We start from the raw sequence: 15,300 nt of genomic DNA, 5'->3' as shown, positions 1-15,300 counted from the left end.
TTCAGGAGGTGCAATAAAAGTAGGTGCAGTTAGAAATTACATTAAGAGTACATTAAGAATTACATTAACCTGTTGACAAAAATGTATAAATAGTACACCAAAGACCAAACTGCAACCAATTCATTGTTTGTACCCTTTAATATTCTTACAAGGGATCAAACATGATACAACTTCAAACTCAAAACACACCTCAGGCACAGAGTTAAGAGTTCACTGCAAAGGCACGTTACAATGAAATAGAACACAACGAACTGCAGATGACTTTCAACATTTGGTATTTGAGACACTTGAGGTCATGTTCGCTTTGACAAGTGCAGGTTGACTGTTGAAACAAAACTAAAAAATGTTACATCCAGGCACAGCTCTGTGGGAGTTGGTGAGGAAAAACTCATTTTTCCAGTTTTTTCTGGGAAGAACAAGTTGTTTGTTAGGTTTAATCTGGGTCGCTATGCAGGGAGACGTAAGTGCTCATTTCATTAGGGTTGTCACAGTCACTCAGCTGAATGTTTACAGGAAGTTACTCCTCTTTCAATTTGGAATTTGTGAATTTTATTTTCTTTGCCAAGCCGATGGCATCCAGGTGGAGGTTGCGGTTGAGGATGACCGAGCCGCAGGTGAGCGCTCCAGCGAGAGCACCAGCGAAGCCGCACAAAAACACATCCTGACCTGCAACACAAAAAGCACACCACATGTACTGAAGTCCTGTCAGGAATCGGAGGCGACCTCCGGGTGATATTATGCTGCACGGGTGGTCTCACCCGTCAGATAGAGGTTCTTCAGCGGAGTCTGAGGTCTCACTGTAGCGTTGAGTTCAGGGCTGAATCGGGCGATGCCATGATCCGCTCCGTAGATTTCACCTTTGGGAGCTCCGATATAGTGTGTGTTTGTGATGGGGGTGCCAGCCTCGATGTACTCAATCTACACACACACACAAAAAAACAGGCATATGTATATTTATATGTTTATAAAGCCAGGAAAGCTAGATTGGTTTTAGATTTCTGCATAACCGCCCACATTACTTTAGCGGTCAACATATAAACCGCCTTTCTTTCTGGCAATTGTGAGTTATAAGCTACATAAAACCAAGAACACAACATCAAAAACAATGTGATAATAAAATGATTCAATTACAATAATTTACTTCAAAGAATAGCTTCTTAAAAAGATATTCTTGTAAAAAGGCATTAAAAAAAAGTTATACAATCACACATTCCTTTAGTGAGACAAACCCATCTTCTGAAATACACTCAAACATTAGCAGCCGTAGGAGGAAAACAGAGTTCCTGCATCACTGATTTAAACTCACAGCGATCTACCACATTTTGCAGTTTTCAATTTCAATGCAGCAACAACAACAAAAACAAAGTTCTGACTATTCTGTTCCTGGCTGAGAACAGAGGACACAGATGTTCCCACATTTTGGTAAATTCATGTCGGTGAAGTAGTTGTAACCCAGGAGTGTCTTTTTACCCTCAATAAGTGAGACAAGTTTGTGATAAATCTCTAGAAGATACAGTATCCATAGCTAATGGAGCAGCGAGAGGACAGCAGGCCGACTCAGAAGCGTTACCTTGTCTCTGGTTATCTTGGGGAAGATATCCAAAACCACCTTTAGAACGGAGTCGATGAAAGCCTGTTTCAGCTCCTTGTATTCAGGCGACCTGTTTGACACTTTGTCATCCTTCCACTCCTCAAACCACTTGTAGTTGGCAAAACTGACCAGACTCATGGTGGACTTTCCTAATGTGAAGAAAAAGAGAATATCTTTGGTAAAAACACACACACAAACAAACAACACAGAACACCACATTGTTGTGGAGTTCACACAATAACCCAACTTCACTGTAAAAACGGACACGTGGCATGACATCACAGCGTCTGTACCTGGTGATCTCTCCTCCCAGGTCGGATCTTTGGCCGATGGAGACCCCACGAACAGGAGCGGTACTTTATGAGCAGACTCCTCCCTCTTTCCATTGTAATAATTCTCCACGCTTAGAAACAAAACAGATCATTTGGGTGAATTCTCATCAGACAGGACATAGCTGAATCGAATACATTATGTTCCACGTGTTCATTTTGAAATTAAAATAAAATATGGACGAAAAGCTCTTTACAGTTGCTGTTGTTCAGTGTGTTTTTGCAGTGACTAACATCTCCGCAGAGCTTGTATTTCTCTCTGACACACTGTATTAAACTAGAGCAACTTTATACCCGTATAAAGTTTACAACTAAAGAATTTAGGCCTTTTGAAATGTACAGCTTGAGTTTGTAGTGGCCAGAACTTGTAAAACAAAAAGACACAGCTATGTATGTGTTTGGCCGTAACTTGAATAAGAGCTTGGAATGCAAGCAACAGATGAGAGATGCAAAAACAACATACAGTTCATCAAAATTGTTCTCTGCAAAGATCCAGTAGTTGTTTGCTTTCAGGCCCAGCTCCTCCTTGGTTCCATTCAGACCCACAAATACACTCAGGCCACCATCACCGTTCTTCATCATGCTCAACTGCTTCTGGATCTCTGAGTGTCACATCACACGGGACAAGCTCTCAGATAAAAATCATACTTAATCATGCAAGTCATTGCCTTAATTATTATTTTTTAAATTAAAACAAGTACTGTTTTGCAGCTTACACTGAAATGATTGCTTAACTAATCAGCCAATGCTTAACTCATCTTTGGGGCTTGGGTTGTTGGCCAAACCTAAAAGCTACTCGATCTCGTCACCTCAGCATTTTCTAGACTAAAGAGTGGACCGTTTAAAGTTAAAATAAACAAATAATCCCTGTTTGCAGTCCCTACCCGGCATGGCCTGGAGCTCTTTAGGCAGCAGCTTCTGGTATGTGTTGAAAAAGCCAGCATTAGAGATGACCATCGGGGCATGGATATGTACCTCCTCTTGGCCTTTCATGACACTCACACCTGCAACAATGGAAAAAAAAACACACACACAGTGAGTGTCCTGCCACTGGGAGCTGTGTGATGCGACCGTGTATAGAAACACTGAGGAAATCACCACAAGCTTCCTTGGCATCATTGAACAGGATGCGATTGACCGGCGCTCGGACCAGAACAGCTCCACCGGCCTTCTCAATGATGGGGATCATGTGGTAGGCAATCTCACTGGCTCCGCCTTTTGGGTACCACGCACCGTTCAGGTAGTGGGTGACCAGCAAGCTGTGCATGGCAAAACTGCTGTCCTTTGGTTTGTTACCTGAGAAGGAAACACGAATGATGAGCGGGTTAGGTACGAATAGATTGATCTCACCACCAGGACGACTGCTCGGCCTACCGTAGGTGCCGAAGATGTAGGTGAAAACCGCCCTGAGGTCCTTGTTCTCCGTCAGTTCATTAACCACCTCCGTCAGGCTGCGAGGTGCCATTTTGAAGAAGAAGGACAGACGTTTGGCCAGACCGGTGTAGACCAGGAACTTGGCTAAGGGGACCGGGCAAATCTTCAGCAGAGCGAGGAGCCAAATGCCCCGCCCGACTTTCTGCAGACAGAACACACAAGACACACAGATGATGATCTGTAATAGACCGGCAATTAAAGTGCATTTATCGAGGTAAAAAATTGTGAGAGGAACTGTAGAATTGGACATTAGCTGTGTGAGGATGCACTTTCCCTGGGAAAATAAACAAATACACAAAAGGAAGTAGAGAAAAATACATATTGATTGAAACTATGGACAAAATTATTAAAAATATTGTCTTTAGTGTCATGAAATAAACTGAGTCAAATTGAAAAGTTAATGTATCATAAGGCAACTTTGTAAATATGAATCCATCTACTCTGACTACTTTTTTTTTTGACTCTTCTTTTTTGCCTTTTTTTGTTTCCGCTTGTCAAAATAAATCACTAATAAATTGAAAACTACAATTAGCGCCTAGCGTTTGCCTCCTATAAATTGCAGTTTGCATTCATGTCGGACTAAAATGAGCTTTGGCCAAGAACGTGTTCAATGAGGTGGCTGACCTTTGACCTCCACAATCTAATTAGTTCATCCAAAAGGCCAAGCGGACGGCTTTGCCAAATGTAATTGTTTGAAATTCCCTCCAGGCGTTCCTGATCCTCCACCACGATAAAGACAGTGATGTTCCTTTATCTGTCCGTCAAAGCAAAATGCTGTTGCAACTCAGTCTGGTTATAATGATGCAACAACTCAGCTAATAGGGGGCCTTGCTAATCCCGCCGACCTTTGACTCAGCAACCCTTGAGCCCGTGAAGAATATCAGTGACAACATCAACAGAAATCTGGATAATAAAGCCTCTCCGTGCTAAAGTTTATAAATACACAGTTCACTGGGGTAGGAGGCATTTTCCACATTTAAATACGCAAGGGTTAGTTAGAAATGGGTAGATAATAACTGAAACATATTCTCCATAGTTATATTTTGCCCTGATCACAAAGATCCTACCTTGACCAGCTTCAGGAACTCATCGATGGCCTTCTCCTCACCAGGGAAGCACTTCTTCAGCTCCTCTGGGAAGCGGGTCCTGCCGCTGTAGATGGGATATTGCCGGCGGTTTTCAGGAGGTCCCAGCACAACCTGGTCGAACGGATTCTCCAGAGGCTCCCACTGCAGCTGGCCGTTTGTCATGCTGTCCAGCATGCAGCGGAACGGCTTGTGCTCCAACAGGTCGCCGATGTAGTGGATTCCTGAAGGAGGACGGCAGAAAACAGGTGGACGCGGTCAAGTTTGTGTTAGTTTTTTTTCTGGTGTTAAAAGGATTGCTGCAGTCACTTCCCACAAAGCGACAACAAATGAAACCTTCACAGAAACGTCTTTATTTAGGTGCGACATATTCTTCTCACCAACATCAAACTCAAAGCCCTTCTCAGTGAACGTGTGGCAGCATCCTCCAGCACGGTCGTGCTGCTCCAGAATCAGGACTTTCTTTCCAATCTTGGCGAGCAGCACCCCAAGCCCGAGACCTCCAATCCCACTGCCGATGATGACGGCATCCAGGTTGTCGGGTACTCGACTGGCCAGAAAACCTAACGAAAAGGCAACAACATATTCAAACAACGGCATAGATGCGGCACAAATAGCTGAGGATTCTATTAGGAGAACAAATGTTTACTGTTCAGTGGATTGACATGAAGAGCATCAATGAAAATGTTAACCAATATTATATAGCTTTGTTCCAGCTTCGTAAATGTGAGAATGTACTGCTTTTCTCTGTTAAAAACTGTAAACTGTTCGTGAACTGTTGGCAAGACAGATATTGTGTGCGATATTTTGGAATAATTGATTAAAAACAATCAATACCAAATACGATTTTGGCAGTCAATCACAATTAAAATCCACTTCACACTCAACATCATCACGATTCAGGACACATGTAACTTTGCAATATTAGCTATAGGAGAGTGTCTTCAAGCCAAATGGTTTGAAATAATTCAGTTTTGAATACATATTTGGATGAAGATGTGTGTGCAATGAGTTAGGGCAGCCACTAACAATAGTTTGCATTATCGATCTATCTCTTTTTAGGACTCAGTCAATAAAATGTCAGAAAATAGGGAAAATGATAAGATTCCAGAGCTTAAATATATTTACTTTTCATCAATATACAGAGCAGAAAAGCAACAAGCTTTGAAATGCTGGACACAGATATGTTTTTATAGATTATTTTTGTTTGCAAAATAGCAGTTTATTTTGAATTACAACCTCTGAGGGAAGAAACAATGCCTTGCCAATGTTACTTTGAATCGAAGGCACATATCACAACTATTTGCTTCAAATAGACACTTCTAGTTAACGTCACAACACTGTACTTGGTCCCCACTAAAGTAGCATGACAGGTTATATTCCACACTGCCGCATTCTTCTAGCGACCCTTTGACCTGCAACGTTGACTTTGTAGAGATTTGCAGTTGATTACTCAATACATTGTATCATTCAATTCAAATTCCCTTCAAATATTTTTCAACTAAACACATTGCTAACATGCAGTAACGAGTTTGGCAACTCAATGCTGGCTGCAACTCACCCTGCTTCAGCACTTTATTTTTCTCTTTCCTGTTGTGAACCATCTTTTTCAACGGTTCACGAGTGTCCGTCTCAAAGGGATTGGGCCCGGAGCTGCTGAAGACATATTTATATATAAATATGACCAAAGCGACACAAACTATCCCGATACTGAGCAACATCGTGCCAGATTTCCCAACAACTCCGACTGTACAGTTCCGCGTTACTTCCCTGTCACCTTTTACAGTGCTGGCCAATTAGATTCGTCCATTCGGACACGTGATGCCGGCATCAGCGGTTCCGACCAATCAGCGTCAGGTTCAGTGTGAGACAGAAGAACAGAGGAAACCAGACCCCTACTGTTTCATAATTGGAAAACAAGGGTCTGCTTGACCTTGGTGACGCTTATAAAGTATACAAACTAATCAAACCACCAAGAACATTATCATGAATATAAAAAATAATTCATATGAAAATATAAAATATAATTATCAGATTTTCTTTAGTAATTCCTAATTATATACATTTTCTTTTTAAGTCCTGTATGAATAATTATTACTATTAAAGTAGAATTTGTAGTAGTGTATATGTACGGTAGATCAGCATTACTTGTTTCAACTGTTAAAACCATGCACATCTGTTAGTAGTTGAAACAAAAGCAAAATGTATAATTTGCCTCATGCGTTGGAAAACAATGTTGCTGCATGATAACTCAGTCTTGATCTTGGTCACAATAGTTTGACAAAGAAGAAAAATGTTTTAACATACTTGCTTTTACATTTAGCTGTATCACCATACACTTAAGAATAGATCTAGTCCTAATAACCAAAACACATGGTTCTTGAGGTGGGTTTAATGAAACTTAGCAATTGTTTGATTTGATATCCTGCGTAAATATGCTCCGACAAAAACCTTACAAAATCCTCACAGCAACTTCTAGATTTTATTTTTTGCTCCAAAAAAGAAGAAAAAGAAATCACCTGCATCTTCACATTCTTTACCTGCATCAAAACACCAAGAGACCCATTCTTCTTTTACGTCAGTTTGCAAATAGAACCATGCATTTTACATCAGAAACACTAAGTGGGGCATGTCCCCAGTCGTCATCATCACCACTCGCTCTGCACAATGTCCTGGAAGTCCAGACGGCTTTTCACAGTTCCAACATCTACTCTGAATCTTCAAGACTTTAAACACCTGCATGATCCGCGTCGAGCTCCAAATGCTGTAATGTTACCTGGAGTGCTCATTCTGTAGATTGTTTTTGTTTAACTCTCTAAATCAAGCTCATAAAAGCATAATTTAGGTCAACATATTAAACCTTGATCAATTACCTAGCAGCTAAGAACTAAACACAGGCCGTGCTTTGTGCATTTAAACTCGGCAGATCTTTCAGTTTTTCTCATGGGTGCATCTTATTATATTACTCTTTATGACTATTTTTTAAGACTTACTGTGTGATTCCCTCACGCAAATGAGGTCAAAGTCCTAAAAATCACCCTCACACACTTTCCATTTCAACCTACGCTCTTACTTTTCAGGAACATTTGACAAAACCTGAGAGCCCATACGGGTGGACATTGAAACTGGAGCACAGTTTAAATCAAGAAGTGTCATCACAAATCTGATTCCTGCCATGTGTTACATGAACCCCATCAGAGTGCATTCAACCTCCGTGTGGCAGTCGAACCTCATCCAAACCTCCAACTGAGTTGGTCCATTGATAGTCTGAGTTTCAGGGCTTCGTTTGTTAGTGCAGTATGCTGAGGTCATGAGAGTTAATGCAGATGAAAAGAACCTCGAGAAGGCGTAAACATCTTATCCATAATGATAGAGGCTTCGATGAGAATTATCTGATTTTTTTTTTTTTTTTTTTTAAAGATGGGGTAAAGCGTGATAAAAAACATTTTAACAGAAGCCCTTATCTGGTGTCCACTTTTGGTATTTATTACCTCGCATTTTTAACCATTTCCTTTTTAAAATATTTTTTCATCAATTAGATTTTTTTATTTTACTTAGTTTTTCTCTAAAGCTTAAGAATGACAGATTTATTTTAACTGCAAAAAGCACTTCCAACATTTAGGAATCAAACAGAACGTTAGGTTCTAGTCTGTATGTGTTAGGGCATAATCGGAAGTTTGATATTATTTACATGTCTTCTACATTTGTAGATATGCCAAGAGCTCTCTCAGATGAAATACAGTTGTTTGGGATGGTAACAATGGCTTAAGGTCCATGTGATCGAGGGAGCAGGAACAGCAGCGAGGCTCTCCCTGCCTCCCTGCCTGGCAGCGGTAGTGCAGGTCAAAGTTCAAAAGGTCAAAAAGTAAAAATGGGCGGTGGGTTTTCCTTTCCTGAAGCAGGAAGTCATCAGTCCATCTGTCAGGTGGTCAGTGCGATGGTGCAGTCTCCTGGCCTATTGGTGACACGTGTTCATGGAGTAAAGGGATGTCACTGCAGTACCAACCCAACCTGAGAAAGGTGGACATACGAGGAAAGCAATTACAGACATGTATTTGGGAAACGTAAGGTTACAAAACTATTTTCAGGGTTCACCAGATTAAAAATCAAGACATTTTAAGATCACATAGAATAACAAATACTACTTATTTGATGGTCAAATTGGCCAAGGGATGCAAGTTTAATGGAAAACCAGTGTGGAGTATAGACTCTAGGATTATGTAGCAATATATAGATCCATAGTATATAGCATTTAAAGACTTTTCAAGTCCTGCAGATACTGTGAGGCTGTTATATTGCCACTATATATGTACCTTTTCTGAGCCCATGCTGGGACACTTCCAGTTGTACAGATAATACTGTAAATTTCCATCACCGATGCCGAACTTAAGCTTCTCCAAGAAAGTCTTGTTTTCCATTAGATCCAGTGCGTTGAAGACATCAAACCCTTTCTGGATATTGAGAAAAAGAAAAAAACTCATTAATTCCCTGAGAGTTAACTACACAGAGAACACACACATGGATTGAAGAGGAACAAACCGATTTGGCCAGGATGAGGGCGTCAGACATCAGGTCGAGCAGGGTGGTGGTGGTGTGCACGTTGTAGAAGGAGTACGCTGCTTTTAGACTACGGTGCACTGGGTGGTTCATAATGGTAGAGGGCAGTGTGTAGAAACTCAGGAAATCTGTTACCTTGCCATCGTTCTGTCAAGAGAACATACATTTTTAGAAAGCCCTGTTAGAGTGAAACAGAGTAGAGAGATGGTTTAAGACAGAATTACATTAAAAATGTCTTTACCTCAACCAGGTAAGTGTCGATAATATTCTCCCGAGGTAGCAGCCAGTGTTCTACCTCTGCCTGGTTCATGGCAGGCACCAGGTTGAACTGGCTCAGGTACTCGCGGAGAAGGCGATGCACAAGTGGGACATCCTTCTTGGTCATCGTCCGCAGACCTGAAGTCTTAGGGACCTGAAAGAGCAAAACCAATGGAGGAGAAGGATAAAGGCTTGGCAGAACTTGGTGGCCTATTTGTGTTTGTCAAATAAGTGTGTTTTCACTCACGTCAGGCAGACGGTACAACTTCATGGTGCGCTGCATCGTCATGTTCCTGCTTAGGTGGGAGAACTTCACCTCGATTAGTTTGCGCGGGTTCAAAGAGCGATGCCAGTACCTGTGCAAAGAAATTGGATTTGTGAATCAAGAAGAAAAGAGAAGAGTATGTGCATAGAGTATGTGGAGAACTATTCTGTCTGACTCACCTGCATGTGCCCACAGGTTTGGGCAGGACCACTCCAGCAGTGTAAACTGCCTGGAAGATGCCCTGCAGGTTGACCCGTCTGGTGATTTCTCTGATCAGAACGGGAGCAACTCGTTTGGAGCGAAGCTTCTTGTGGACACATAGGAAATTGATCTCTACCATTTTCTTTTCTCTAAACATCAGGAAAAAGAATGCATCAAGTGAGCAACTCTGCAACAAACTCACACCAGAATGACAACAGTGAATACGTGTTGCACATTTAAAAATCAGAAAAACACAATTCACAGAAATAATTGATAAATTGTACTTTCACTGTAAAGTACAAGACTGTGCTCTATATTATATTTATATTATATTGTATTTAACAACACTATGGCAGTTTTAAAAAGCTCATAAAAGTAGACGCTACACAGAACATGTTTTATTAGATCGTAAAAGAGTACCTGCTAAAAATATATATTCACAGAGTGAATGTAATGTGGAACAGAGTGAGATAATAAAACAGAACAATAGATTTCACATAGCATAGGATGCATTTGATTTAATCTATTATACTTTTACACTGCAGTGTTGTGTTCACTTACATGTCATAGATAAAGATAGAAGCAGGAATGGCACTGATGAAGCCCACTAGCTTCTGGTTGGAGTTCACTCTCACCCCACAATGCCACTGGGGCAACCAGCCAGGGGGCCGCAGGGCCCTGAGAGAGAGCGAGAAGTCAGTCAATAAATAAAACAGATCGATGTATTGCAATCATCTGCATTCATATTTGATAAAAAAAATAAATTAATCCATGCAAATCCAAAAAAAGGGTTTGCTGTCCAGATATATCAAGTAGTGTTTAGCATTTAAATGTAACATCTTTGCCAGGTGTAAAATGGAAGAAAATCAGTTATGAAAAAAAATACCAGAGGAGGAACTCGGGGGAGTAGTCAAATCGGAACATGTTGTCATCATCTTCAACATAATTCTCGTTGAGAAGGGTGTAAAGCTCCTTGAGCTGGTTTTACAGGAAACAACAGAATTAGACATTAGACATTTTGTATCTTTATTTTCCTGTGTGTATATGTGATTCATTCTTGCTAATGCTCTGTCAACTTCCCCCGTTCCCCTGCATCAATTCTAGCAATTCCCTTCTCTAACAATACATTATAATCTTACACATATTGTGCTTTCAATATAAATTAAAAATACAATTGCAGATACTGGGATCTTAACATCTTGGTATTAAGAATATCTCCAATAACTGAGAAAATTAGGCAATAAGCTTATTTTTGCATAATGCAAACTACAACTTTGTTTTCTTTTGCTCCTGTCATTTTCACTCTAAAGTCAACTGTAAACTTTGTAGAACTCAGCGTTACAGTTCAGCTATATTACAGCAGTCATTCATCAGCAATTACACACCTGAAGAGTTGACAGCAATGAATAAAGGATATGTTTACATTACAAGTAAAAATCAAAGTCCAGGAACTTGTTACTAAAAAGGTGAATTCCTCTCGTGTGTGTGCATTCGCGTGTGCGTGCGCTCTCTTACCACAGCAGCGTTCCCCAAGTCAAGGGTGTCCCAGCTGAAGCCCTGCGGAAGGCTGTAGGGCTCCTCACGAATGTTGTCTTTGTCAGGTTCAATGGAGCCGTGTGATGTCACAGTCTCCCCTGAAGGAAATCATACCAGAGTCTGACATAAGCACACATATCTACAATATATGTCTCGGAGAACAACTGACAGCTCTGACTAATGACTTACCGAGCTTGGGCACAGGCTGCGTGTCCCAGAACTGGTAACTCCTCCGAGTTGCCTCCTCCATGGTTTTGGCCGGGCCTTGGCCTACAGAGAACAGTTCAATGGCCTTTTGGATCTCCTGTAGCTTATCAGCTGGCAATGAATTCACCTGTTCACAGATATAAATCAACTGGGTTAAAAGGGTCAGTCTACACAAATTAATCATTTTCTAATTTGTTTGGTGTGAGGGCCAAGGTACATAAGACATGTAATGGTGTGGATGTAACCACGCAGTGTCTAACCAGCACAGCACCACCCTGTGAGCAAAGAATGAACAGATTTCTACATGGCACCGTCCACAACAGGAAGCTGCATCACGACTTCTGAAGGATTTAACCATCCTTGTAGTAGAACTCTAACTCAAAATGTTGGCAAATCAGACCTGCAGTAAAATATTTTTGTTTTCCTTTTGAATTGTAGGCGTTCCAACCCTTTGATTTTGATTATCACTTCATAAATTAAGGATTTCCTGCCTTGGCAAGGGGGTCCTGAGCAGCTTCTGTGGCACCAGATTTCTTCTTCTTTTTCTGCTTCTTTTTCTTCTTTTTGGCACCAGTGTCGTCACCCAGACCCCTGTCACTAGGAAGACAGAAATAGAAGGCATGCAAATTAGTTTCCTATCCCAGAGGAAAGCCCTGTGCTGGTCAAATTTTTTTGTATGAAATACGGCACAAAAGAGTATAGGCCCAATACGTTCAAACCATTTCAGTAAAAACATAGACCAAATTAGAACTATACCTACACAACCATGCAGGTAGACTATATTGACTGATTGTTTCAGCTTTACAAATCCTGGATAATAAAGTCATTCATATTTTAGTAATGAAACAAAGTCACTGTTGGTTAAACAACTACACAGGTCGACCAGCAGAACACATATGGTAGTCCAGATGGCTAGACATATGGACTGTGTCCCTTTCCATCACCTGCTGGAGCAGATAAAGGTGACTGAAATAGATACAGGAAAGTGTAAACTTGCCACTGGTAGTCCTTGCAACCCCCTCCCACAGCCTGTGTCATAAACCCCCATTTCCTGATGAATTTCAAACCTGAGAAACCACACAAACCCCCACCCAGCTATCCCACCCTCTGACCTAAGAGAGACTACATACTTACAGAGGATAATCTCATTAGTGTCCAAGAGACCAGAGCGGCCAAGCACTGGCTTGTATTTGTAACAACAGCACAGATGGTGAATCACATGACCTCAGGAAGAAGACTGCATGGTATATGCGCTTGTGTACATGTATGTACGTGCGAGAGGTCAGTGAGGGACTGGGACAATGGACAACAAAACATTCAATGGTTTGTTCCACAGACTTCCATTTCAACAGAGTAGAGCAGCTAGCAGCCAGAACCACGCTTTGTTTCTGTGTGTTGGGTGCAGGGGAGTTGCATATGTTGCTCAAAAAGAGCAAAAGTGAAGCTCACATTTGCTCAATTGATAAATGGGGTCATCATTTTTTCTCACAGCAGCGGTTGATTAGGTAGAAAGTAAGTGTGTGTGAGAATATATATATATATATATATATATATATATATATATATATATATATATATATATATATATATATACACACACACACACACACACATTCTGCTGTTGCACAAAATTGTCCTTTCTTTTCCATTTGTTTGCATGATTTCCCTCGTGAAATACTGAACGGGTTCACGAGAACCAGAAAAATTCTTAATATTAAATAAAGAAACAGCCAATGAAATAAAATCCCCTCTGTGATCAAACTGTTCACAGCTCATGGAGGCGTGAGATTGATAAGTCACAAGTCACGTCGGACTCAATTATTTGAAGAAGCCACAGAAACGGTCGAGCAACACTTTCTCTCTCCCCAATGGCAGAAGTCGCCTTTATACCGGGAGCAGGACACGCCTTAATATTTGCACGCTAATGCTCCTTTCGTGTGTCACCGCTCTGGTAAAACATTGACATTAACAGAAGTAAAAGGAGTATGATTTAATCAAAACCTGTTCCCGGAGAGCAGAGGTTAGGCTTATTTGGGATATTTCATATTTTAAAAGGAGGGAATTAAAAGCCGTGCTGACTCCTTGGTTAACAAAGACAGCCCAAACAGACGAGGTGATCAACCTGCACGTGAAACAACATGCAGGATTTGTTTCACTTTTAAATCGACTGCAGTCTGCACCCCGAGCCACTTACAGACAATAGGGGTTTGACAGCTATGCTAGCATGCATGCTAACTTGCTAAATGTCAACTGGGGTTGCCATGAATTGCTTCAGTTGCAGGCAACCGACAATGTATGAATGTAAATACATCTCACTGTCTGCTTGATTTAAATAAAAACATGACTTTGTCTGTAAGTTGTACAAGTGACAGTATATTATGAAATGACTGATTTTCAAGCGTAACATTACTTTGGGTTTGCTACCTCCATACTACGCCTTGCTATTAGAGCTGTAGGAGACCGCCAGAGCCCGCCCACATGAGCGACTTGACGCTCTCTCAGCCAATCACGTCCAAGAGCTGGCAGGCGAAGGGTGTTTCTAACCAATCGGGTGAAGGCAAGTGGACGGGACAACCTCCAGCGATGGCTGTCTATCTCGACAGCTCCCCGACGCTTTAGTTTGATCCTGCTTTGATAAAGGGTGCAAAGACGTGGCGTATTTTACACCGCTTTGCTGCCAAGCCTGCCTTCTTACCCATCGTCAGAGTGGTGCTCTTCGTTTTCACAGTCGCTGCAGTGTCCGTGGTCCTCTACATCTTCTTTCTCCGGCATCGGTGCTGTCTCATTCTCATCCGCCATCTTCAACCAGGAAGTGAGGAGCCACCGCGTGCCCTCGACGACTTTAAAGCTCCCCTTATGCCATTGGTTCAGAGCGGGGATGGAAATGTCTTCACTGTTGTCCTCTTGTGGCTGCTTATTATAAGAGGCTGGAGTAAACACACGCGCCTGGCTTTCTACTCTCGCACTCGTGCACGATTAGACTCATGTTATGTGCGTGAAGGGAAATTAAAACACTTTTTTGACAATACATACATTTATCGTTAGGTTAATGTACAACTACAACTTTGAGGTCCTTGCACATTACTTCATTATTTGAATTTCATGCAGTTTCCCATCTAAACTTATAGTTCACTTCCTATGAGAGACAAACATTGCACATTTGACTCTACTACTACATTTAAAATTGTAGTTACTTTTAGAATGCAGGTTAATAAGACAACATATAATCAACAAATCAATTCTGATCTACGGTATAACTATAAATGAAGAAAATAAGTCACCCTTCATAAAATGGGTGTACGTTTTAATAAAGGTTGTATTCATGGTTAATTATTGTTTTGAAAATGTTGCTTACTATTATTATTTGTATTCATACTAAATGCACTTTGTTACATTCACCCACTAAAAATATGTAAGCTATAATTTAAGTGATGAAAGAAGTATGGTACTACTTTCAATTAAGATGTCCTTTATAAAGTAGTTGCAAGCTGGAACTAAAGTCTGTGTTTATTGTTGATACTTGTTATTGCAAATGCTTTGTTTACGTTGTCCGCATTCTATGATAAAATTGGCATTATTCTTAATTTTTCTTTCAGGGGGATCATTACCACCTGTATATATTGTCTGCTAATAAGCATTCACTATAGGACAGTGCATTTTGATGGACTCAAAACAACACAATACAATACTACAACGAAGTGACGTCGCCTTAGCCTGTATGCAGTTCACTGGCCATCTGGATATCCTGCAGATTATCAGCTTGCAAGGAGTTTAGCTGGTCAGATACAATAATTAAATGCAAACCAAATGTGATGTGGAGATATTCATTCATACTAT

At 40.9% G+C, this 15,300-nt stretch overlaps 2 protein-coding genes across 2 annotated transcripts; both read right to left on the bottom strand.

Moving 5' to 3' along the window:
* Positions 1–145: 145 nt before the first annotated feature.
* On the bottom strand, positions 146–6,204 carry retsat.2 (retinol saturase, tandem duplicate 2). The gene is made up of 11 exons (XM_068578650.1): positions 6,001–6,204; positions 4,820–5,002; positions 4,422–4,663; positions 3,295–3,496; positions 3,019–3,216; positions 2,805–2,924; positions 2,384–2,522; positions 1,885–1,994; positions 1,571–1,740; positions 759–918; positions 146–666 (listed from the first exon to the last, which is right to left on the bottom strand). Exons 1-11 carry the CDS (start codon positions 6,158–6,160, stop codon positions 518–520), a joined length of 1,833 nt encoding a protein of 610 aa, XP_068434751.1. The 5' UTR covers positions 6,161–6,204; the 3' UTR covers positions 146–517.
* A 680-nt stretch (positions 6,205–6,884) lies between these two features.
* Positions 6,885–14,275, bottom strand: nmt1a (N-myristoyltransferase 1a). The gene is made up of 12 exons (XM_068579332.1): positions 14,159–14,275; positions 11,955–12,060; positions 11,446–11,590; positions 11,236–11,354; positions 10,607–10,698; positions 10,282–10,398; positions 9,699–9,869; positions 9,502–9,610; positions 9,238–9,408; positions 8,979–9,143; positions 8,753–8,890; positions 6,885–8,450 (listed from the first exon to the last, which is right to left on the bottom strand). Exons 1-12 carry the CDS (start codon positions 14,260–14,262, stop codon positions 8,430–8,432), a joined length of 1,458 nt encoding a protein of 485 aa, XP_068435433.1. The 5' UTR covers positions 14,263–14,275; the 3' UTR covers positions 6,885–8,429.
* Positions 14,276–15,300: the final 1,025 nt, after the last annotated feature.

This window comes from Clinocottus analis, unplaced genomic scaffold, assembly GCF_023055335.1.
Source record: "Clinocottus analis isolate CAN_PGR_092001 unplaced genomic scaffold, fCliAna1.0.p SCAF_16, whole genome shotgun sequence".
NCBI lineage: Eukaryota > Metazoa > Chordata > Actinopteri > Perciformes > Cottidae > Clinocottus > Clinocottus analis.
Note: the sequence above shows the minus strand (reverse complement) of the source record. Positions and strands in the feature narration are given on the sequence as shown.

What these genes read in the sequence shown, in the direction of transcription:
- nmt1a (XM_068579332.1), bottom strand. Translation starts at nt 14,262, where the DNA reads ATGGCGGATGAGAATGAGACAGCACCGATGCCGGAGAAAGAAGATGTA. An exon ending in ACTTGGGGAACGCTGCTGTG is followed by an intron (nt 10,699 to 11,235) that starts GTAAGAGAGCGC and finishes CTGTAAAACCAG; the next exon opens with CTCAAGGAGCTTTACACCCT. An exon ending in TCGACACTTACCTGGTTGAG is followed by an intron (nt 9,144 to 9,237) that starts GTAAAGACATTT and finishes TTCTCTTGACAG; the next exon opens with AACGATGGCAAGGTAACAGA.
- retsat.2 (XM_068578650.1), bottom strand. Translation starts at nt 6,160, where the DNA reads ATGTTGCTCAGTATCGGGATAGTTTGTGTCGCTTTGGTCATATTTATA. An exon ending in AGTTCCTGAAGCTGGTCAAG is followed by an intron (nt 3,497 to 4,421) that starts GTAGGATCTTTG and finishes TTCTGTCTGCAG; the next exon opens with AAAGTCGGGCGGGGCATTTG. An exon ending in CCAAGATAACCAGAGACAAG is followed by an intron (nt 919 to 1,570) that starts GTAACGCTTCTG and finishes GTGTGTGTGTAG; the next exon opens with ATTGAGTACATCGAGGCTGG.